The sequence below is a fragment of the Corythoichthys intestinalis genome, chromosome 4, assembly GCF_030265065.1.
Source record: "Corythoichthys intestinalis isolate RoL2023-P3 chromosome 4, ASM3026506v1, whole genome shotgun sequence".
Taxonomy (NCBI): Eukaryota; Metazoa; Chordata; class Actinopteri; order Syngnathiformes; family Syngnathidae; genus Corythoichthys; species Corythoichthys intestinalis.
In genome coordinates, this window is record NC_080398.1 from 6208933 (window position 1) to 6235405 (window position 26473).

Sequence of the window (26473 nt, forward strand, 5' to 3'; positions counted from 1 at the left end):
GTTGTTTTTATGTATTTTTTTTTAGAGAGATTTGTTTGTTAAGGGATTTTGACAAAAAGTTCTAATTCTTTCAGATAAGAGTTGGAGCTGCAGCAAGGAGTCACGAAAAATGTTGCTTATTCATTTCGGCTAACATGTTAGCATAAACACCTCTAAAAGTTATCACTAACTTAAGCCAGTACTTCTCAAATAGGGGGGCGCAGAGCGATGCCAGGGGTGGCGCGTGTGACCTCGGGGAACTTATTATTTTTTTTTTTTATTGCAGTACTAGAATACAGTGTACTTGCACATCCACTCAGTGGGTGGCAGTGGCGTTCTCATTTTCAAAGTGCGCGCAGTAGTGACGGGATTTGTCGTTCACTTGAGTAAACGAATCCATTCCGGTTCGTTCAGTAAAAAGATTCGTTCAAACAAATCGTTCAACGAATCGTTCGCCCCCCTCATCTCCCTCCCCGCCCAAATGAATCGTTAGGTTAGTGAACGGGAAGTGACATTGCCGAACGAATCACCAAAGACCGCTTCGCAGTAGTGATGGCCAAATGAAGCCTCATGAAGCAATGAAGCTTTGCAGCCAATTGGTTTGCACATGTAGCAAAGCTTCATTGTGCTTCATTTACTCTATGGCGCCATCAAGTGGTCTACAAGCCCAAGAGGTCAACATTGTTAAGAATTCAATGGTTATTTGATTATTTTAAAAAAAAATATATATATATATCCTGTATATACATAATATAATAAAAATGTATATGTAAACACAGCACTGGCCTGCTTACTGTAATCCATGACTGCACTAATGTTAGTTACTTTATATTATAAAGTATTATTGTGTATATACATATAGTGACTGCATCAAGACATAGTCATTTTAAAAATTTAAGTGACGGGTAAAAATAGATTATGACCAGATTTTTATGACCCTGTCAGTCAAAATGACAGACAACGAAAAAGTCTAGCGCAACCTCTGGTCCCGAGTCTGTTGAAAAAAGTAGTACACCAAACCATGCTCGCTAGATTTGTGTGGTGTTTTTGTCTGTTTGAGCAGCATTTGATAGGCTCCACGTTAACAAATATGTGACAAAGTCATTTCCTCAAACAATGTCATTTTCTGTTTTTTTTCCACATTGTGTCTCTCATGGTTGAGGTTTACCCATGTTGACAATTACAGGCCTCTCTAATCTTTTCAAGTCGGAGAACTTGCACAATTGGTGGTTGACTAAATACTTATTTGCCCCACTGTAGGTACGATGTTGGGAACTCACCCCACATCTCTGCATTGCGTGTGTAAATTTACTAAATATTATAGATTTTAAAATCAATTGCAATAATAATATGTGTTTCTGATAACATAATTTAGTAAAAGAGAACAATTTTGGTTCATCAGAGCCTACAAGTCTTTAAGTCCGAGGTTCCCTTTAAGGAAAAAATATTGTAGAATTATTTATTTATTTGTGAAATTACAAGTCAGGGTTTGTCTTTTCATCCAGCTTTGTACATTTTATACACACAAAAACCTTTTCAAATCAGAAAAATATATTGAAGATATTAAAAATAATTGTAAAACAAGTAATACATTATATAAAGTGGGGAGAACAAGTATTTGATACACTGCCAATGGGAAAACCCATTGGCAGTGTATCAAATACTTGTTCTTCCCACTGTACATGTTGTATTTAAAAAAAATGTTTGTTTTTTTTATTTAACCTAAATGTAGCTAAAAAAAAAAAAAAAAAAAACACGATATTTTGATTTTTTCCAAAAATACAACTATAGAAAAAAATATTACTTTTTAAAAGAAAAAAAAAAACTAAATTTTTATCATTTGAACAAAAAATAGCAACAGAAAGTGTTTTTTTAATTTCCCACAAAAAAAAACTGGCAAGCCCCCCCCCCCATTTTTTTTCTTAATGAACTTTGTCAATCTAAAAAAAAAAAAAATAAAGTGAAAAAATGTATTTTTTGAAAACATATTTTCTTTTTTCTAGTTTATTATGAAGGAAAAAAACAACAACAACAAATCAGGCTTTTTCTCACATTAAAAAAAAGTATATATTATTTTATTTTTTTTAAAAAAACATTTGTATTAGTTTTTGTATTTAATTTAATTTTAACCCTTAATAAGGTAAAAAGTTTCTATTATCAAATTCCTCTCTTCTAACTCACAATAATACTACTTTAACTATTTAAAAAAAATATTAATATGGACAAAAGTTATCTTTTTTATCTTAAAAACAAGACTACATTAAAAATCCTACTTTTTATCTATTAAAAATATAAAACAAAGCTCTCACTAATATGACAACTCATAAAAGCATCTATATTAAGATTTTATTCATGTGTTTATGGCAAGCTAATTATCCCATGCAACAGAAAATTACCACTGAATTGACACATCACCTTGAATGTTTATTTTCATCAAATAAAAGTGAATCTAATGAGGAAAAATGAGTCCCACCAGCAGGAGGCGCCTGAACAGAAACCCGCCCCTCCCCCCTCACCTGAGAGCGCCACACCCCCGTCCCGTCACCCTCCCCGACCTGGATACGCAGTCAACATGTCTCGCCCCGGCCGACGGCAGGCAGGAAATCAGGAAGGCCGACGCTGGGCTGCGTCGCCAGCCTCCGCTTTGCGTCCTCTGGCCTGACGTGAGACGAGACGAGCCGGCGGTCTTTTTCTCCCCTGACAAGTGCATGGAGTGACTCGACATGGGCTCGGACGAGGCTTACAATTTTGTCTTCAAGGGTGAGTGAAAGCTGATATTTTTGCTGCATTCCAGATGGATTAGCGCACACTTTTTACACACTGCAACCTTGGCCGTCCGTCCGTCCCTGCGCACTTCCTTGTTACACGTTCTTACTCGGGACTGTCAAAGCAGGACTTTTGAGCTTGTAGTGTGCAAAGGGACAAAATAGGCTGACTAGCTTATGATGACTTTTCATTGCTGTTTTATTTGTGAGTACAAAATGCAGATTTGCCAGTTTCTGGGCAGAATTAACTCGATCTAAAAGTATGAATTGAATACAAATAAGTTTGAAGCCTCTTTTTAAAGACTTGATAAAATGAAACTACTCCCCTCATGTCAACATAGTTGCTTTCATTTGGATTAGGATTGTGAAAAGAGTATATGAATAAATAATGTGTCACTAAACGTGTTATGTACTATTTAAAAAGAAAAAAAATGTTTAAATTTTATTTAGTTTGATATATATCTTTTTAAATTAATTATTTGATTTATTTTAACATATATTTGTCATTTTTAAATGATTTTTTAAAATTTGGTTCAACATATTTTATCAATATTTTAATATGCAATTTTTATTTTTTATTTAGTTCAACATATATAAATATAAATATATATATATTTTTGTATCAATTTTATTTTATTTGATCTAGTTCAACATATAATTATTTTAGTTTTAATTTTTTTAAATTTAGTTCAACATATTTTATCAATATTTTAATATGAAATTTTTATTTTTTATTTAGTTCAACATATATATATATATATATATATATATATATATATTTTTTTTTTTGTATCAATGTTATTTGATCTGGTTCAACATATAATTATTTTAATTTAAATTTTTTTATTTAGTTCAACATATTTTATCAATATTTTAATATGTAATTTTTATTTTTTATTTAGTTCAACATATATAAATATAAATATATATATTTTGTATCAATTTTATTTTATTTGATCTAGTTCAACATATAATTATTTTAGTTTTAATTTTTTTTATTTAGTTCAACATATTTTATCAATATTTTAATATGCAATTTTTATTTAGTTCAACATATATATATATATAAATATATATATATTTTTTGTATCAGTGTTATTTTATTTGATCTAGTTCAACATATAATTTTAATTTTTTTATTTAGTTCAACAAATTTTATTAATATTTTTTTTTGTCTACTTCAAAATACACTTATGTAATTTTTAAATCATTTTTTATATAGATCAACATATAGTTTTATTTTTTTATTCATATGTTATTATTTTAAAAGTTTTATTTAGTTCAACATATATACACTCACCGGCCACTTTATTAGGTACCCCTGTCCAACTGCTTGTTAACACTTAATTTCTAATCAGCCAATCACATGGCAGCAACTCAGTGTATTTAGGCATGTAGACATGGTTTAAGACAATCTCCTGCAGTTCAAACCGAGAATCAGTATGGGGAAGAAAGGTGATTTGAGTGACTTTGAACATGGGATGGTTGTTGGTGCCAGAAGGGCTGGTCTGAGTATTTCAGAAACTGCTGATCTACTGGGATTTTCACACAACCATCTCTAGGGTTTACAGAGAATGGTCCGAAAAAAAAAAATATCCAGTGAGCGGCAGTTCTGGGGACGGAAATGCCTTGTTGATGCCAGAGGTCAGAGGAGAATGGCCAGACTGGTTCGAGCTGATAGAAAGGCAACAGTGACTCAAATAACCACCCGGCACAACCAAGGTATGCAGAAGAGCATCTCTGAACGCACAGTAAGCCTGAACGATATATCGTTTAAACATCACCATCGCGATGTTTAAACGATAGTCCCATTGCAATGACGTGCGATAGTTTTTGGGTTTTTTTAAATTCACATACGCCTTGCTTTCTGTTCTGCACACAGCCTCACACCCTCCCTCTCCCAGCTCTTTGAACCTCACAGTCACTGCAGCGCTTGCTTATTAAAGTTAACGATGCTGGTTGTCTTTGATCTTGCCAAAGAAGCGGACATCACAGCGCAGCAAGTGTCAATCATTGTTTAACTTGTTTAACAGTTTCTGCAAGGAAGCCGCATTGGAATGAATGCATGTGTGTGGAGACGTTCGAGACACATAAAATAAATGCCAGAAGTGATCATGAGGAGTTTGTAATTTCTACATGTCACAGATGAGGTAGATAAACAGAAGTATTTAATAAAGCCAAGAATTTTTCTACTATAGTAATTTATTCTTGTTCAAAAATGATTTGGTTGGACAGTTATGTTTAAAACTGATCATAATTATTACATTTGAAGTGCTTAAAACCATTTATTAATATAAATATATATATATATGTGTATATATATATATATATATTAGGGCTGTCAAAATTATCACGTTAACGAGCATTAATTTTTTTAATTAATCACGTTAAAATATTTGACGCAATAAACGCAGATGTCCCGCTCAGACAGATTTAAACGAGAGTAAAGTGAAACGCTCACTTGTGTTTTATGGAGTTTTGCTGCCCTCTGCTGGCGTTTGGGTGCGACTGATTTTATAGGCTTCAGCACCCATTACATTGTGTAAGTAATTATTGACATCAACAATGGCGGGCTACTAGTTTATTTTTTGATTGAAAATTTTACAATTTTTATTAAAACGAAAACATGAAGAGGGGTTTTAATATAAAATTTCTATAACTTGTACTAACATTTTTCTTTTAAGAACTACAAGTCCCTCTATCCATGGATCGCTTTAACAGAATGTTAATAATGTTAATGCCATCTTGTTGATTTATTGTTATAATAAACAAATACAGTCCTTATGTACCGTATGTTGAATGTATATATCCATCTTGTGTCTTATCTTTCCATTCCAACGATAATTTACAGAAAAATATGGCATATTTTATAGATGGTTTGAATTGCGATTAATTGCGATTAATTCATTTTTAAGCTGTAATTAACTCGATTCAAAATTTTAATCGTATGACAGCTCTAATATATATATACACACATTTTTAAAAATCAATACTTTGGGGAAAAGTGAGAAAAAAAACATGTATTATATGTTTCTCTTTCCAATGCTAAATCTGAATAAATCTGTATAAATACATTGAGCACGCACACACACAAAAAAAATTTAAATTTGGGGGGCGGGGTGCGCAACTTCGCGGTTTGTCACTTATCGCAGCGGGTTCTGGTCCCCATTAACCGTGAAAAACGAGGGATCACTGTACACTGTGTCATGGTGAGTCATCCAAAGTCTTTCCAAACAGCTATTCAAGTCATCTAGTGAAAATTTCTTTAAAAAATATATATACATATTTTTTAAATATCGCAATATAATATCGCAAACCCCCCAAAAATCGGAGCAATGTTTTTTTTCCAATATCGTTCAGGCCTAACGCACAGTACGTCGAACTTTGAGGCAGATGGGCTACAGCAGCAGAAGATCACGCCGGGTGCTACTCCTTTCAGCTAAGAACAGGAAACTGAGGCTACAATTTGCACAAGCTCATCGAAATTGGACAATAGAAGATTGGAAAAACGTTGCCTGGTCTGATGAGTATCCATTTCTGCTGCGACATTCGGATGGTAGGGTCAGAATTTGGCGTCAACAACATGAAAGCATGGATCCATCCTGCCTTGTATCAACGGTTCAGGGTGGTGGTGGTGGTGTAATGGTGTGGGGAATATTTTCTTGGCACTCTTTGGGGTACCAATTGAGCATCGTTGGAACGCCACAGCCTACCTGAGTATTGTTGCTGACCATGTCCATCCCTTTATGACCACAATGTACCCAACTTCTGATGGCTACTTTCAGCAGAATAATGCGCCACGTCATAAAGCTGGAATCATCTCAAACTGGTTCCTTGAACATGACAATGAGTTCACTGTACTCAAATGGCCTCCACAGTCACCAGATCTCAATCCAATAGAACATCTTTGGGATGTGATGGAAAGGGAGATTCGCATCGTGGATGTGCAGCCGACAAATCTGTGTGATGCCATCATGTCAATATGGACCAAACTCTCTGAGGAATGCTTCCAGCACCTTGTTGAATCCATGCCACGAAGAATTGAGGCAGTTCTGAAGGCAAAAGGGGGTCCAACCCGCTACTAGCATGGTTTACCTAATCAAGTGGCCGGTGAGTGTATATATATATATATATATATATATATATTTTTTTTTTTTGAGCTAGTTCATATATATATGTGTGTAATTCTTAAATTATCGTAATTTAAAAATTTTTTCATTAATATTTTATGATTTTTAAAATTATCTTCTGTAGCCGGGGGTCGGTCCGCCAAGGACCCCGCCTTTGGCTGCCGCCCAAATCAGTAGGCACCCGACCCCTTTGGCCCTTCCCACAGGTGGTGAGCCCATGGGAAGCCAGCGGGAGGCCCCAGGGACGACCCAGGACACGCTGGAGAGACTATGTCTCTCAGCTGGCCTGGGAACGCCTTGGGATCCCGCCGGAGGAGCTGGTTGAAGTGGCTGGGGAGAGGGAAGTCTGGGCTTCCATGCTAAAGCTGCTGCTCCCGCGACCTTACCCCGGTTTAAGCGGTAGATAATGGATGGATGGAAAATTTTATCTTGTCAACATATTATTTTTAAATTATTTTTTTACTTAGTTCAACGTATTTATTTTTTAAAATACTTTATTATTTTAAAAAAATATTTATTTCAACATATTTTCATCTATTTTTTTTATTTATTTAATCTAGTTCAACAAATATTTATGTACATTTTAAATTATTTTTTTATTCAACATATATGCATTTGTAATATTTTTTTTTTTAATTTGATCTAGTTCAACATAAGTATTTTCAATATATTTTATTTCAATTTTCTTCATCTAGTTCAACATATATTTATGTAATTTTTAAATCATTTTTATTTAGATCAACGTATTTATTTTTTAATATTTTATTGTTTTTAAAGTTTAATTAGTTCAACATATTTTATTAATTGATTTTTTATCTAGTTCAACATATATTTTTTTGATTTGATGTAGTTCATAAATTTATGTAATTTTTAAATGATCATTTTAAAAATTTAACTCAACATTTTTATTTTTTTTCCATTGATATTTTATGATTTTTAAAAATTTTATCTTAACAATTATTGATGTAATTTTTTTTCTTTACTTAGTTCAACATATATTTTTAAAAATACTTTATTTTAAATTTTTTATTTAGTTCAACATATATTCATCTTTTTTTTTTTAATAAATCCAGTTCAACAGATATTTATGTAAAATTTTAATATTTTTTTTTATTTAGTTCAACATATTTATTTATTATCAATATTTTTATTAGTTTTAGAAAAATTGGATTTAGTTCAACATATTTATATTTTGTTTATTAAATTGTTATACTACTATTAAATCAATGTTGACATAAATAAAAATCAAAACATTTGAAATTGATGTTAAAATACATGAATTGAAACAAACACTCATAAAAATGAATAAATGTAGAAATAAACTAAAAACCTCATTGCATTCATATAAATATATACATATGTAAAAATGGAAACAAACAAAACTTGAAATATATTCAAATCAATGTAAATTCACGTTAAACGACATAAACTTGAAATCAACTGAAAAAGATTTTTAAAAAATAATAATATGCTTAGTGATACATTAGTTAATGATGTGTAAAATCATTTGATTTAATCCTAATCCGCCTTAGTTCAAAATGAGTACAACTACGTTGACATTACGGAAGGAGTTTCATTTTCTCAAAGCTTTTAAAATAACAGCGTTGCCTCCTCCTTGTGGCATTTACAAGACAATTACAAACTTTTTTGATTAGACGATGATTGCTCAATCACCCAAAATCCCCTAAACGAATACATTTTTCCCATATTGAATCCCAAAAAGTTACTTTTGCAATTTTAGTACTGTGTGACCTTCATACTGTTATCATAACATGAGAGCAACTATGTTAACATTTAAGGAGGCGTCCGTTTCAATTTCTCAAGGATTTGGCACACTCCTGTGTAGGGGTGTGACAAAATATCGAAATGGTGATATATCGTGATACTTTGTATCCCAAAAGGTTATCGATATGCTCCTGTCAAGAATCGAGATATCGTTTTAAAAAGGTGTCAATAAAAAAAAATACAATAAAAAGAAATGGCTGCCATTGACAGTGCTCGACGCCCTATCCATTTAGACTGGGAACGTTCGTTCATTCAAAACCAGAGCATTCACAGTCATTCGGTCCGATTTTCAGGGCATTTACAGGTCACTTGCTTTTCATTTTAGGGCATTTACTACTGGTGCTCGATAATTATTGGGCCAATAATTATCGGTCCGATAATAGGAATTATGACGTCATCCCGATAAATCCAATAACATTTATAATAGGACCGATAATATGTACTGTTCTGCTTTTACAATTTACACACTAGTATGGGAAATCAGTTGACCATTTGCGGGGCATTGCTCCCACCTGCTGGTCAGAATAATTCACTGCATCTATTTTTTGTTACTGTAGTTTGGTTCAATCACTTACACATTGCGGTGTCTAGCGGTAGCATTGACAGTCGTGAATGCTTTCTGTTACGTTTCCACCTCGGAAATATATGTAAGTATTTTATGTTAACTATAACATATGGATGTGCAATATAAGTTTACTTCTGTGGTGAAGGGTCATGTACAGAACTTCATAAGTTGTGTTATAGAAGCCAGCTAATGCTTTAGTAGCTCAAGCTAGTGTGCAATGCTATACATACTGTATAATAGTTGTGTATATAAGTGTATTGTGCAGTTTGTTGTATATTGAGTATTGAATATGTGTATTTTTCTGTTGTACTTTAACAATATTAAGACGAGCGTCTTCCCATAAAAGCAAGAAAAGACCAAGCCTTGTGGTTTATGGAAGTGCATTCATTCTTAGCTGGCTGTCGGGCAGTGCAGAAATCAAACGCACTGTTTTGTTCATGTCATTATGAAAAATCTGGTGAGATCAAAGGCAAATATATGTTCAATCCACCACTATTTTTTTTTTTAAAAACCTCCAGGTGTTCAAAAACTCAGGTTATACATTTCAAAAATTATATATTTATTATCGATATCTGTATCGGCTTTGAGAAGCAGGAAGTTATCGATATCGGTATCGGTTTAAAAAAATGGATATCGTGCACCCCTAGCATTTACAGGTAATTTCCTGTTGAGTTTGAGTCACTGCCTGTTCATTTGGGTGATTCCCAGGTCACATCCTGTTCTGTAACGCAAAATAAACAGCAAGGGACCCATAGAATACCCCAAAATCAACAGGAAGTAACTGAAAATCAACAGGTAAATGACCATAAATGGCCAAAATTTACTCATTGCCTGGCATCGGCTGCCACTGATGGCCATAGACGTTCAATCCGTTTGAAGTGGGAGGGATGGCAGCGAATGAAGGAATGTTCAGTCGCTGCCACCCTCCCAGTTCAAATGGATTGGACGTCTATGAGTGATAAACTCATTCCAATTCACAGCAGAAGCTTGTTTTTCTGTTTATTAGATTTCCTGACCAATGTATCGAAAATCGTTGTATCGCTATATTGTCAGACCATCGTTATCGTGAGCTTTGTATCGCAACTCGTATCGTATCGTGAGGTACCAAGAGGTTCCCAGTCCTACTCCTGTGGTATTCGCAGGACAAATACAAACCTTTTTTGATTAGACGACGATTACTCGATTACACGAAATCCCTTAAGCTAATCAAATGCAAGTTAAAGTAACTCACGACATACTTCCTCTTCTATTACTGGTTTAGCATCTCACTGTTTTAAAAACAAAACTTAAAACCAGACTAGCACGGTTATTAGGGCTTTTCCCATACTGAACAATACAGCGCAGCATCTTGACTAAAGCTGCGTGGCGAGACCAGAAAGACAGGAAAACGCATCGAAGGATCCCGAGTTGAAATAGATTTGATATCTATTGCCATCAATACGTTTCCATATCATTTTGCCGCTTTTACTAACTACCAAAACACATACTCTGCAACCTGGGCTAGCAGTGAATGAGCTAAGCTAACGATAACCTTTAACTCATTTACTCCCAGCCATTTTCACCGGTGCAACCCCCTTCGCTCCTGGCCGTTTTACTGGATTTTGACCGATTTTGCAAGGCCCACAGAAAATTCTGTTCAATTGCTATATAAACATGGAACGAGGGGTGAGACAAAATATCGAAATGGTGATATATCGTGATTCTTTGTATCCCAAAAGGTTATCAATATGCTCCTGCCAAGAATCGAGACATCATTTTAAAAGGGTTCCAATGTTGTTGTTTTTTAAAAAAAAAAAAAAAAAAAAAAAAAAAAGGAACTAACAAGTAGTTATCAAAATCTTCCACCATAATACAAACCGTCAGACATTTTATCATGTAGAACAACTCTGATAAAAAGCTTGAAAAAATAATGAATTAGTTCAAAAGTGCAACTCTTTAGCAAATATTGTGGTGGTCAGTAAATGTTACTTTTATAGAGCAAGTGCAGGGAATTATGTATGAAATCACTCCATTCTGAGGAAAAAATGTGGAATCATGAGAAACAAACAAAGAAATAACAATCAAAACACATCTCTATTATTTAGTAGCACCACCTCTGGCTTTTATGACTGCTTCCAGTCCTCTGAGGCGTGGACTTGATGAGTATTCATCATCAATTTGGTGCCAACTCTCTTTGATTGCAGTTGCCAGATCATCCTTGCAGATCTTAGCCTTGCTGTGGAACATTTTTTTCAATTTCCACCACAGGTTATCAATAGGGTTGAGATCAGGGCTATTTGCGGGCCATGAAACTGACAGGATGAGTCTTTCTCCAAGGAATGCTTTAACAGTTTTAGCTCTGTGGCATGATGCATTGTCATCTTGGAAAATGACAAACATATTTTCAATGGAAGGGATAAGAAAGCTGTCTAAAATTTCAATGTAAACTTGTGCATTTATTGAAGATTTAACCACAGCCATCTCCCCAGTGCCTTTGCCTGACATGCATATCATCAAGGACTGAGGGAATTTTGATGTCTTCTTCAGGCAATCATCTTTGTAAATCTCAATGGAACGGCACCAAACAAAAGTTCCAGCATCATCACCTTGTCAAGAGTCAAAAATCTGCATTGGTCAAGGTGATGATTCTGGAACTTTTGTTTGGTGCTGTTCCAGTGAGACCTGAAATGGCCCAAAATTACCTAATTGACTGCCACTGACAGCCATAGACGTTCAATGTTCAATGTTCATTCGCTGCCACCCTCCCAGTTCAAACGGATTGGACGTCTACTAGTGATAAACTAATTCCAATTCATACTAGAAGCTCCTTTTTCTCTTAATTAGTTGTTGGTAGAATATCCTAGAATGATTTCCTGACCAGTGTATCGATAATCGTTGTATCGTCAGATCATCGTTATCGTGAGCTTTGTATCGCAAATCGTATCGTATCGTGAGGTACCAAGAGGTTCCCACTCCTACATGGAACCCACCAAAAGAAAGATTAGACCCCCTTTCAGCAGGAAAAAAAGTTAGCAGATATCTTTTTCCATTCTTTAGAAATCAGCATTAGAAAATAGCTTAGTTTGAGCAATTTTCCAATTTCTGATGAAAAAAATAGAAAAATTGAGCTTTTTGTTAAAGCAATCATTTCAAACATAACTTTGACTTCAACACAGCTACAGTATTTTTTGCTTTTGTGACATCCCAAACATCGGTGGTAATGTTTTCCTTCAACAAAATAACAAAGAACAAGACAAAGACAGCTTTTGATAGCTAAGTAACAATTTATTTACACATAACTAAACTATTGAACTGAGAGATGACGCTGTTGTGGCCGCAACAGCCGGGGTAAACTTTTCCCTAATTGCCGCCTGTCTCATCAAGATGGATTTTTTTTTCAGTCTTTCATATGTGGTGACCACGGCCTCGTGGCGGAGTTCGCCTGGGGAACTTGTGTGGGGCATGTTGTGTTCCTGGGAGGGAACTGGTTTGGCCGTGCGCGTTTCCGGCCGAGTCGCGGGACCCTGGAGGGATGCGGGGGACGCGAACGGCCGAGCACGGCGGTGCGGGTTCTGCTTGGCGAGCAGCACGGACTCAACGGCACAGTCCGCTGCACTGGTGGTCCCGGTCGTTCTGCTTGGTCGTCCGCGCCTGGCGTCCTGGACGGCCTCCTGGTCGTCGCACTTGGTCGTCTGTCGCCTGGCGTCCCGGTCGTCCTGCTCGGACTTCCTGTGCCTGGCGTCCTGGATATCCATTTCCAACCCAATTCCGTTTCGTTGAATTGGGTTGCGGGTCTTACCAAATGCGCTACTGCCCTCCAGTGGCCAGTTTTATTGCTTTAAAATGAATGCTTTGGAGCAGGGCCGGCCCAGGCCATTTGGGGGCCCTAAGCAAAATAATGCAAAGGGGCCCATATTTTTGGCCCACCATTTTGTCACAGTCTACTGTGAAACTCATACATGCAATCCAACCCATACGTCCAAATTTTGTATATTAATCAGATTTTGTTGCACTGCATACTTTAAACTTCTCACCCCATATGATTGTCAGTACTGACAGTAGATAGCGCCAAACCTTTTTCTAAAAGAGGAAAGAAAGAAGTTAAGGAAGATCTTTTATTTTTTTCAGCTTGTAATCAATTATCAAAACTCACAAAAGTCAAATAAAGCAAACTTTAGTAAACAAAATAGAATATAAATTAAACAATTGCCAGATTGGGGGCCCCCTAGTGGTCAGGGGCCCTAAGCAGCTGCATAGTCTGCGTATAGGCTGGGCCGGCCCTGCTTTAGAGCTAAGTTGCATCAGAACCTAGAGATGTCTCTTTTGAGAAAAAACGTAAAAGACATATAAATACGTTTTTGGGACACTGAAACAATTAAAAATAGAACGTATTTATACGTTTTTGGGAGCAAATGAGTTAATATTGAAAACTTTCACTTAGGGGTGTACTCCCTTTTGTTGCCAGGAGTTTAGATATTAATGGCTATATTTTGAGGGTATAATAAATGAACTATTATATAGGCTGCACACCGATGTCTCATGAAAAGATCTCATGCAAAAATGCGATGGGTGTATTCACTTTTGTGATACACTGTATCCTAACAATAACCTTTAAATAGATGTCCACTCAAGTGACCAGTCCCTGATAGGGTTGATGTTACCCAAAAGTAGAGGTGGAAACCTCTGGGTGGCTCACAATACGATTTGCGATACAAGGTTCACGATAACGACGATCTCACGAAATGGCGATACAGGAAATCATTCTAGGATATTCTACAAAACAACTCATAAACAGTAAAACAAGCCCTTCTGTTGCCTATGGTCGTCAAAGGCCGCTAACGGCAGTTCATTTAGGGGCATTTCAGCTAATTTCCTGCCGATTTTCGATCACTTCCGGTTGATTTTTGGGGATTTACGGGTCACTTCCTGTTGATTTTGGGTTACTGAACAGGAAGTGACCTAGAAATGTCTTCAAAACGAGGACGACTGGCTGAAGTACTCTGATTTCAGTGCCACTGTTTGCGCAAGAGGTCCAATCTTGTTTGACTGGGAGGGGCCTAATGAACGAACCCAAATGCATTTCAGGGTCACTTCCTGTTGATTTGGAGGCATTATAGGGTCACTTTCTGTAGAGATCGGTTCACTTCCCATTCCAGGGTCATCTCCTGTTGATAATGGGTCGTTTCCTGTTGATTTTAAGGCATTCCACGATGACTTGTCCATTTTGAGGTATTCCAGGGTCTCTCCCTGTTTACAGTGGGGTAAATAAGTATTTAGTCAACCACTAATTGTGCAAGTTCTCCCGCTTGAAAATATTAGAGAGGCCTGTAATTGTCAACATGGGTAAACCTCAACCATGAGAGACAGAATGTGGGGGAAAAAAACAGAAAATCACATTGTTTGATTTTTAAAGAATTTATTTGCAAATCATGGTGGAAAAGTTCATCTCAATACTTTGTTATGTACCCTTTGTTGGCAATAAAGGATGCCAAACGTTTCTGTAACTCTTCAAAAGCTTTTTACACAATGTTGCTTGTATTTTGACCCATTCCTCCATGCAGATCTCCTCTAGAGCAGTGATGTTTTGGGGCTGTCGTTGGGCAACGCGGACTTTCACCTCCCTCCACAGATTTTCTACGGGGTTGAGAACTGGTGACTGGCTAGGCCACTCCAGGACATTGAAATGCTTCTTACGAAGCCACTCCTTTGTTGCCTGATATGACCAGGACACGCCCCACAAATGTCCCCAAATGACCTGATATGACCAGGACATGCCCCCCAAATATCCCCAAATTATATGATCAGGACATGACCCCCAAATGTCCCCAAATGACCTGATAAGACCAGGACATGTCCCCCAAATGTCCCCAAATGACATGATATGACCAGGACACGCCCCCAAATGTCCCCAAATGACCTGATGTGACCAGGACATGCCCCCCAAATATGCCCAAATGATATGATCAGGACACGCCCCCCAAATGTCCTCAAATGATCTGATAAGACCAGGACACGCCCCCCAAATCTCCCCAAATGACCTAATATGACCAGGACACGTCCCCTAAATGTCCCCAAATGACCCGATATGACTAGGACACGCCCCCCAAATGTCCCCAGATGCCCTGATATGAGTAGGACACGCTCCCCAAATGTCCCCAAATGAGTGATAAGACCAGGACAGGCCCCCCAAATGTCCCCAGATGACCTGATATGACCAGGACACATCCCCCAAATGACCTGATATGACTAGGACACGCCACCCACATGACCTGTTATGACCAGGACACGCCCTCCAAATGTCCTAAAATGACCTGATATGACCAGGACACGCCCCCTAAATGCCCGCAAATGACCTGATATGACCACAACACGCCTCCCAAATGTCCCCAAAGGAGCTTATGTGACTAGGACACGCCCCCCAAATGTCCCCAAAAGATCTGATATGACCAGGACACGCCCCTCAAATGTCCCCAAATGACCTGATAAGACCAGGATATGTCCCCCACATGTCCCCAAATGACCTGATATAACCAGGAACCATGACCAGGACACACTCCCTAAATGTCCCCAAATGACCTGATATGACCAGGACAAGCCCCCCAAATGTCCCCAAATTACTTGTGTTTGGGATCATTGTCATGCTGAAAGACCCAGCCACGTCTCACCTTGAACCAGGACCTTGAAATGCTTCTTACAAAGCCAATCCTTTGTTGCCCTGGCTGTGTGTTTGGGATCAGCCCCAGCCACGTCTCATCTTCAATGCCCTTGCTGACGGAAGGAGATTTTCACTCAAAATCTCTTGATGCATGGCCTCATTCATTCTTTCCTTTAGACAGATCAGTCGTCCTGGTCCCTTTGCAGAAAATCATTCCCAAAGCATGATGTTTCCACCCCCATGCTTCACAGTGGGTATGGTGTTCTTCGGAGGCAATTCAGTACTGTTTCTCCTCCAGACACGAGAACCTGTGTTTCTACCAAAAAGTTCTATTTTGGTTTCATCTGACCATAACACATTCTCCCAGTCCTCTTCTGGATCATCCAAATGCTCTCTAGCGAACCGCAGACGGGCCTGGACCTGTACTTTCTTCAGCGAAGGGACACGTCTGGCAGTGCAGGATTGGAGTCCCTGACTGCGCATTGTGTTCCTGATAGTAGCCTTTGTTACTGTGGTCCCAGCTCTCTGTAGATCATTCACTAGGTACCCCCTTGTGGTTCTGGGATTTTTGCTCACTGTTCTTGTTATCATTTTGATGCCACGGGGTGAGATCTTGCACGGAGCCCCAGATCGAGGGAGATTATCAGTGGTCTTGTATGTCTTCCATTTTCTCATAACTGCTCCCACAGTTGATTTCTTTACACCAAGCGTTTTACCTATTGCAGATTCAGTCTTCCCAGCCTGGCGCAGGTCTACAAATTTTGTCTCTGATGTCCTTCGACAGCTCTTTGGTCTTGGCCATAATGGAGTTTGGAGTGTGACTGACTGAGGGTTGTGGACAGGTGTCTTTTATACCGATGAGTTAAAACAGGTGCCATTAATACAGGTAATGAGTGGAGCCTCGTTAGACCTCGTTAGAAGAAGTTAGACCTCTCTGACAGACAGAAATCTTGCTTGTTTGTAGGTGACCAAATACTTATTTTCCACTCTAATTTGAAAATAAATTCTTTAAAAATCAAACAATGTGATTTTCTGTTGTTTTTTCCCCACATTGTCACTTATGGTTGAAGTTTACCCATGTTGACAATTACAGGCCTCTCTAATCAAGTAGGAGAACTTGCACAATTGGTGGTTGACTAAATACTTATTTGCCCCAATGTATATCGGGTCACTTCCTCGGGTGACTTCCACTTCCAATAGATTGGACGTCTAGCGCCATCAATGGCAGCCAATGAGCTAACATAGGCACTATTCTAGTGGAATATTTTTCTAGCAACCTGTTAGGTCCTTCCTTTTTGAAACCGTGACACTTTTTTTAAACAATATATCAATTCTTGGAAGGAGTACATCAATAACCTTTTGTGATACAAAGTATATCACAGTTTTGATGTATTGTCGCAGCCTTAGCCCTGAGATTGGGCAATTGTTGCATTTCCTGCTAAAAAAAAAAGTGTTAAAAGAAAAAAATCCCAAGCATCAACAGTTCATTGTGGCAGAAAACTTCACGCTTGCCCACACTGGGGATTGTTGCTATTGTTTGCACAAGCGGTTACTGAGTAGTGGAGGACGTCAGTGGAAAAAGTCAACGCAAAAGTTGATGATTCCTCAGGTTAAACGTCAAGTGTAGGAGTACAAAAAAGACACCACTGTAATGTCATGTATTTGTTTTTGAATGTTTTAACAGTAAACATGCATGTGCTAGCTTATAGTGTAATCAAGTTTGTTGATATAACTCACTTAAAGGGCTTCACAAAAACACACTTGAAATGAAAATATTATATGGACTAGAAACTGCAATTTCTGGAGAAATTTGTTGAGTGGAGATACAGATCTTAGCCCCGCCCAGGTTGGTTTGGGAACATTTCAGGGACAATATCAAGGTACTTCCTGTTGATTTGGGGGGCTTGTCCTGGTCATATCAGGTCATTTGGGGACATTTAGGGAGCGTGTCCTGGTCATGGTGTCCTGGTTATATCAGGTCATTTGGGGACTTGTGGGGGACATATCCTGGTCATATCAGGTAATTTGGGGACATTTGGGGGGCGTGTCCTGGTCATATCAGATCTTTTGGGGACATTTGGGGGGCATGTCCTAGTAACATAAGCTCCTTTGGGGACATTTGGGAGGCGTGTCGTCATATCAGATCATTTGAGGACATGTAGGGGGCGTGTCCTGGTCATATCAGGTCATTTTAGGACATTTAGAGGGCGTGTCCTGGTCATATCAGGTCATGTGGGGGGCGTGTCCTAGTCATATCAGGTCATTTGGGGTATGTGTCCTGGTCATATCAGGTCATCTGGGGACATTTGGGGGGCCTGTCCTGGTCTTATCACTCATTTGGGGACATTTGGGGGGCGTGTCCTAGTCATATCAGGTCATTTGGGGACATTTAGGGGACGTGTCCTGGTCATATCAGGTCATTTGGGGAGATTTGGGGGGCGTGTCCTGGTCTTATCAGGTCATTTGGGGAGATTTGGGGGGCGTGTCCTGATCATATCATTTGGGCATATTTGGGGGGCGTGTCCTGGTCATATCAGGTCATTTGGGGACATTTAGGGGACGTGTCCTGGTCATATCAGGTCATTTGGGGAGATTTGGGGGGCGTGTCCTGGTCATATGGGACTTCCTGTAGATATCGGGTCATTTCCGGTTGATTTTGAGGCCTTCCATTCCAGGGTTACTTCACTTTCTGTAGATATCTTGTCACTTCCTGTTGATTTTGGGTCATTGTTCCCATTGGTCACTTCCTGTTCATTTGGGGGCATTTCGATTTCACTTCATGTACATATTGGGTCATATCCTCTTGATTTTGATGCATTTCAAGGTCACGTCCCGTTGATTTCGAAGCATTCCAGGGTCACTTCAGGTTCTGTAGATATCGAGTCACATCCTTTTGATTTGGGGGCATTACAGGGTCACTTCATTTTCTGTAGATATCGGGTCACTTCTTGTTGATTTGGGGGCATTTCAGGGTCACTTCCTGTTGATTTTGAGGCATTCCAAAGTCACTTCATGTTGATTTTGGGGCATTATTCCCATTGGGTCACTTCCTGTTGATATGGCAGGAATTTGGGATCACTTCCTGTTGATTTTGAGGCATTCCAGGGTCACTTCATGCTGATTTTGGGGCATTGTTTTCATTGGATCACTTTCTGTTGATATGAGGGGACTTCAGGGTCATTTCACCCACCCTGTTGATATCGGGTCACTTTGGTCGGAAATCAAAGGGAGTGAATGGAAGTTTTTTTTTGCCATTAAAATGAATAGCGAATAGGCCTATTGGATATCAATGGAAAATTTTGGCCATTAGTAATGAAGGAGTATGTTTTTGGCAAAAACAACATTTGTGCCTCTTAGAGTACTGACTTTTTTGATGTACAAATTATGTCATTTAGGGTTCAAACGGGTTCAAAAGGCAGTTTTAAGTTTAAGTCTCAAATGTTTTCTGACTACCGTGCTAATCCAGTTTTGCTTGCTTGTCCTCAGTCGTCCTGATCGGCGAGTCGGGCGTGGGCAAGAGCAACCTGCTGTCGCGCTTCACCAAGAACGAGTTCAACCACGACAGCCGCACCACCATCGGCGTGGAGTTTAGCACTCGCACCGTGCAGCTCAACAACTTCACCATCAAGGCGCAGATCTGGGACACGGCGGGCCTGGAGCGCTACCGGGCCATCACGTCGGCGTGAGTCGCCGCATCGTCGTGGTCTGCCCCGCCACGCGTATCGTAATCAACCGCTGGCGTTTTCCCGTAGGTACTACAGAGGCGCGGTGGGCGCCCTCCTGGTGTACGACATCACTAAGCACCTGACCTACGAGAGCGTGGAGCGATGGCTGAAGGAGCTGTACGATCACGCCGACCCTCACATCGTGGTCATGCTGGTGGGGAACAAGTCCGACTTGGAGTCGGAAAGGTCTGTGCCCGCCGAGGAGGCCAAGAGCTTCGCGGGTAAGCCTCAGACCTACTCCCAACAAAAAAAATTAAAAAATAATTTGGTAATTATTTATTCATTTAAAGGGAACCACGGACAGAAACACTAGTAGTTCTTAAAATGTAAATGTTAGTATGAGTAATAACAATTTGATATCCAAACCCTTTTCTGAATAAATGTCTCACATTTCTGCATAAAATAACCATTAAATGTGATTTGATCTTTGTCAAAATCACACAGATGAAAAAACTGTGTCTAAAACCACCCAAACATTTATAGGTTTTCATTAGGGCTGTCAAACGATTAAAATTTTTAATCGAGTTAATTACAGCTTAAAAATTAATTAATCGCAATTAATCACAATTCAAACCATCGATAAAATATGCCATATTTTTCTGTAAATTATCGTTGGAATGGAAAGATAAGACACAAGATGGATATATACATTCAACATATGGTACATAAGGACTGTATTTGTTTATTATAGCAATAAAAACATTCTGTTAAAGCGATCCATGGATAGAGGGACTTGTAGTTCTTAAACGATAAATGTTAGTACAAGTTATAGAAATTTTATATTAAAACCCCTCTTAATGTTTTCGTTGTAATAAAATTTGTAAAATTTTCAATCAAAAAATAAACTAGTAGCCCGCCATTGTTGATGTCAATTATTACTTACACAATGTAATGGGTGCTGAAGCCTATAAAATCAGTCGCACCCAAGCGCCAGCAGAGGGCAGCAAAACTCCATAAAACACAAGTGAGCGTTTCACTGTACTGTCATTTAAATCTGTCTGAGCGGGACATCTGCGTTAATTGCGTCAAATATTTTAACGTGATTAATTTTAAAAAATTAATTAACGCCCGTTAACACGATAATTTTGACAGCCCTAGTTTTCATATTTTAATGAAGATAGTATGCAAACAACGACAGTAGGGGGGGAAATAAGTAAGTGAACCAGAAACATTGAATATTTTGTGGCCCCCCCTTTGGCAGCAATAACTTCAACCAGACGCTTCCTGTAGCTGCAGATCAGTCCGACACATCGATCAGGACTAATCTTGGCCCATTTTTCTCTACAAAACTGCTGTAGTTCAGTCAGATTCCCGGCATGAATCGCTGTATTTAGGTCATGCCACAGCATCTCAATGGGGTTCAAGTCTGGCCACTCCAGAATAGGGCTGCAGCTATCAAATATTTTAGTAATTGAGTAATCGACTGAAAATTCTATCGATTAATCGAGTAATCGGATAAAACAAATATATTTTTAGGTGAAGGGCAATTATAAATATACATGAGAAAACAAGACATTTCATCTAATCTTGAAGCATTTCCAGTCAATCAATGTCTTTATTTTCGATGTATATTGTTGAAAACAGCCAACAATTGCATCTCAGATGTAACTAGAATAAAAAAAAACACAAATTCACTGCTTTCACTCAAAAAACCTTTAGATCTTATTTTAAAAAAATATATATATATATATATCTAAAAACGCCATTACGCTTGATAACACACATCACTTAAAAGTTAAGATTTTTTCCCACGTGTTTCAATTGAATTTCTATTGGTGTCAAGCCATTTTTAAGTTCTAGTTAAGTTTTAAGTTAGTCTAAACTGTAAGTCCTGATAGGATTTTCAGTTTTTGCAGTGTTCAAAATAAATGTATGATACAGGCTGTATTGGAGAACATTAGGGACCAGTGCTACTTGGTGTTTTATCCAGCAATGACTACTGAGCTAAAATTGATAGTTAGCATTATTTAAAGCCTGTATGTAAGACACGTTAGCCACGCATCAAAAGTGGTCATAATTAATAGAAACCTAGGCCTCCGCAGGGCTAACGTTGCTTGAGCTAGTGACAGTAACGTTAAACTTATTTATTAGCGCTTAGCGCTCTTTATTAGCGTTTAGCGCTCTACTGCTTTAAGATGGCAGCTGTTTACTAACGCTGCCCAGACGCGGCCGAGTCTGTCAATTCGCATCTAGTTCAACATACATGTGATCTCTATGAGACTCATCAGACGCTACCTGCTCCCAACGTAGCATCGTGCGGGCTAGTATTTACCAACGTCGGCGTCGTTTGTAGCGGCTGTCTGCTGCAGTAAGTTTTTTTTTTTTTTAATGCTTCTTCCTCTACGCACGTGACATCAGCGCGTTGTCCGGCATTAAAAGTAGTTCGAGCAAAACGTGATGCTTAGAGCTGTCTAAATAAACGATTACTCGAGGTAAATAAAATTACTCGGATCAGTTTTTAAACTCGAGTTACTCGAGTTGCTCGAGTATTCGTTTCAGCTCTACTCCAGAATGTGTATTTTGAAACCATTCTGAGGTTGATTTACTTCCGTGTATTAGATCATTGTCTTGTTGCAGCATCCATCCTCTTTTAAGCTTCAACTGTCTGACAGACAGACTCAGGTTTTCCTGCAAAACGTTTGAATTCATTCTTCCATTAATGATTGCAAGTTGTCCAGGCCCTGTGGCAGCAAAACAGCCCCAAATCATGACGCTCCCTCCACCATGCTTCAGGGTGGGGATGAGGTGTTGATGTTGGTGAGCTGCTCCATTTTTCCTCCACACATGACATTGTGTGTTACTCCCAGACAATTCAACTTTGGTTTCATCAGTCCACAAAATATTTTGCCAAAACATCTGTGGAGTGTCCAAGTGCCTTTTTGTGAACATTAAACAAGCAACAATGTTTTTTTTTTTTTTAGACAGCAGTGGCTTCCTCCGTGGAGTCCTCCCTGAAACACCATAGTTTTACATATGGTTGATGTGTGCACAGATATATTGGACTGAGCCAGTGATTTCTGTAATTCTTTAGCAGACACCCTAGGGTTCTTTTTTACCTCTCTGAGTATTCTGCGCTGAACTCCTGGCGTCATCTTTGGTGGACGGCCACTCCTTTGGAGAGTTGATATGCTGAAATCATTTGAAATATGTTTAATTTCTTGTCTCGTAGACAAAAAAGGTCTATTGTTTCTGGAGACGTCAGCATTGTCGTCAACTAACGTGGAGGTTGCTTTCAACACTGTCCTAACAGGTCATGATAATACTTTTCATCTTCATTTGTTTGATTGACTTTTTAATTTCATCAATATTTCTGTATGTATTCATTTTAATATAATTTGTTGTGTTGCATGATTTAAATGATTTTTCATTATTTTTCCTTTTGATCTTCACTTTCAAATAAAATACATGAAATTAAACGTCATGTTTATTTATTATAATTATTTTTTTCAAAGTTCATTTTTGGGAAATTTTACATTTCATCATGCCTTAATTTAATGAATTAAATTTTAAATTTAACATTTGCTTTAATTTTGTAAAATTACATATAGTGTGTGAACCTTCTTCTAGTGATTTAGATTATTTTATTTATGATTTATTTTATTTTATTTTTCATTTGTTCACACATAATTCACACTTCACTTTGTCTGGTAATGATTTTGAAAATTTCAATATTTCAAATCGAAAAAAAAGGAAGAAATTTCAATTATTATTTTTTATTTAATTATTTTCTGTTAATTTTTCAATTAAATTGTGCGCATTCAGGATTTCGATTTTTGAAAAGTTTGGCTTTACATTTTAAATGGAAATTCATTTGTCAATTAAATTTAAATCAATTTTAATTTCATGTTTAAAAAAAAAATTCTCCTAAAGTTGGGTTTTTGGATTTTTACATTTAACACTTTAATTTAATTAATGAAATTTACCTTTTGTTTTTATTTTATTTTATTTTGTTTTATTTTATTTTATTTTATTGTTTTTATTTTCATTTTTCATCTGCGGTGTTATCGACTTCGATCTTTTTTTTTTTTTTGTCTTTTAAATTTTCACTTTAATTTCTAAATTTAACTTAATTTCTATAATTTTTTTACATTCATAATTTATTTTAATCGTTTATTTTGATGTTTTTTTCCCCCTCCTTCCACTTTACAGAAATTCACAAGAAGGTGAGCAGTAAGGAAGTGTCGCGAGGCTCCATCAGCGCCGTTACATTGAGCCCCCCCAAAGTGGAGCCCACCCAGGAAAACAAACCTTGCTGCAGGAACGTCTGAGCTTTTGCAAATTTAACAAAACACCAAGAAAAACAAAATAGACTGATTTGAAGCGGTGCTGGCAATTGAAATGTGAACAAAAACTATTTCCCGCCTGCTGCATTGGACGTCCTGGGTTAACTTTAATTGAAATAACACAACTAGAAGACATTTCAATGGTTTTCAAAATTCGTTTTAAAGGGAAAGCTCCGCCCGGTGGCGAATATGTGAAGCGCGTGCGTTTGTGTCTTCCAATTAAATAAACGATTTGTGATCAAAACGGTGAATTTTGCGATTCAAAAATGTTATTGCACATTTAAAATGATTTTTCCTGACAGGTCAAAGCAGTAGAAGTAATGTTTTGATGCCATTTCGGTGCCAACCAACTATGTTGAAGTCGATTTTAGCGTTCCATCTTTTTTAAGCGGCGCTCTGCTGCCATCTTGTGGCATCTTGATGCTAAACGGTTACTTTAAAGTGAGTTGAGTAGCTTCATGTAGAGAAAAATAGTGTTGTGCTGCCATTTCAGTGCCAACAAACTTGTTGAAGTTAATTTAAGAGTTCGTTTTTTTTTTTTTAAATATAGCTCAGCTGTGGCATATTGAATCCAAAACGCGACTTTAAAGTGAGTTGAGGAGCTCCAAGTAGACAACATTATAGTGTTTTGCTGCTATTGCAGTGCCAACAAACTATGTTAAAGTTCATTTAAGAGTTTCATTTTTTGAAATAGAGCTCAGCTGTGGCATCTTGAATTCAAACTGCGACTTTAAAGTCAGTTGAGGAGCTTCATATAGACAACGATAGTGTTTTGCTGCCATGAAAGTGCCGACAAACTACGTTGAAGTCAATTTAAGAGTTTCAATTTTTAAAGTAGAGCTCAGCTGTGGCATCTTGAATCCAAACTTTAACTTTACAGTGAGTTATGGAGCTTCATATAGACAATATTAGTGTTTTGTTGCCATTATAGTACTAACAAACTATGTTGAAGTCAATTTAAGAGTTACATTTTTTAAGTAGAGCTTTGCTGTGGCATCTTGATGCCGAACCGCAACTTTAAGGTGAGTTGAGGAGCTTCATGTAGACAAAAATAGTGTTTTGCTGCCATTTCAGTGCCAACAAACTATGTTGAAGTCAATTTAAGAGTTTCATTTTTAAGTAGAGTTCAGCTGTGGCACCTTGATGTCAAAATGTGACTTTAACGTGAGTTGAGGAGTTTCAGATAGACATTAGTAGTGTTTTGCTACCATTTCAGTGCCAACAAACTATGTTGAAGTCAATTTAAGAGCTCCATTTTTCAAGGTAGAGCTCAGCTGTGGGATCTTGATGCCAAACAGCTACTTTAAAGTAAGTTTGGGAGCTTCATATAAACAAAGATAGAGTTGTGCTGCCATTATAGTAGCAACAAACTATGTTGAAGTCAATTTAAGAGTTTCAATTTTTAAAGTAGGGCTCAGCTGTGGCATCTTGAATCCATACTTCAACTTTAAAGTGAGTTATGGAGCTTCATATAGACAATATTAGTGTTTTGTTGTCATTATAGTGCTAACAAACTATGTTGACGTGAATTTAAGAGTTACATTTTTTAGGTAGAGCTTTGCTGTGGCATCTTGATGCCGAACCGCAACTTTAAGGTGAGTCGAGGAGCTTCAGATAGACATTAGTATTTTGCTGCCATTTCAGTGCCAACAAACTATGTTGAAGTCAATTTAAGAGCTCCATTTTTCAAGGTAGAGCTCAGCTGTGGGATCTTGATGCCAAACAGCTACTTTAAAGTAAGTTTGGGAGCTTCATATACACAACAATAGAGTTGTGCTGCCATTATAGTGCCAACAAACTATGTTGAAGTCAATTTAAGAGTTCTGTACTTTTAGGTAGAGCTCAGCTGTGGTATATTGATGCCAAACTGCTACTTGAAAGTGAGTTGAGGAGCTTCGTGTAGACGACTATAGTGTTTTGCTGCCATTTCAGTGCCAACATTTTTTCAAAGTAGAGCTCAGCTGTGTCATCTTGTGGCATATTGATGCCAAATATCTACTTCAAAGTGAGTTGAGGAGCTTTATGTAGACAAAAATCGTGTTTTGCTGCCATCTAGTGGTTCGTGTGAGTGCCATTGTCAGTGATAGGCGTTCAACATGTTTTATGGCAGTCAGTGAGTAAGTTACAGGTTTTTGGACATTGATAAAATAGTCTAATAAAATCGGTTGAAAAATAAACTTGGTATGACCTGATTTTAATGTCAATGCATTCACTTTGATGGGAGCGTTGTCACAACCAACATGGCCGCTCTGAGGCAGAGAAAGGTATTTTTTTCTGCCATGAATTTAAATTACTTTATCCAGAGCTTATAATTTCTTGACGTCGATTATTAGACGAATTTATTATGCCTAGATTTTTGGTATTTCGATACTATTTGTGATTGTATTGAAGTAATATTAACTCGATGAGTTAATACATTGTCTATTATTAGTTGGGAAACCTGGCATTGTTTTAGTGTCTTAATTTGTTTGAATTCTTTTTAACTTTACTTTTTTTCATTTTCTTTAACTTGTCTTATGTTTTCTTTAATATTCATTCACATTTATAAAACTCCCCAATTCCAACTGTGAGCTAGTATCACCTGTTGAGCGTCCCAACCGCCTACGT

General features: G+C 37.6%; 1 protein-coding gene across 1 annotated transcript; it reads left to right on the forward strand.

The window, feature by feature from the left end:
• Positions 1-2547: 2547 nt before the first annotated feature.
• On the forward strand, positions 2548-26233 carry rab25b (RAB25, member RAS oncogene family b). The gene is made up of 5 exons (XM_057833793.1): positions 2548-2739; positions 19345-19540; positions 19611-19804; positions 22753-22833; positions 23733-26233. The coding sequence occupies exons 1-5, from the start codon at positions 2703-2705 to the stop codon at positions 23849-23851; spliced, it is 627 nt and encodes a 208-aa protein (XP_057689776.1). The 5' UTR covers positions 2548-2702; the 3' UTR covers positions 23852-26233.
• The last annotated feature ends 240 nt before the right edge of the window (positions 26234-26473 follow it).

Bases quoted from the DNA above. Each gene is read 5' to 3' on its own strand.
- rab25b (XM_057833793.1), top strand. From the start codon at position 2,703: ATGGGCTCGGACGAGGCTTACAATTTTGTCTTCAAGG. The intron at 2,740-19,344 runs GTGAGTGAAAGC...GCTTGTCCTCAG, and splicing joins TTACAATTTTGTCTTCAAGG to TCGTCCTGATCGGCGAGTCG. The intron at 19,541-19,610 runs GTGAGTCGCCGC...GTTTTCCCGTAG, and splicing joins TACCGGGCCATCACGTCGGC to GTACTACAGAGGCGCGGTGG.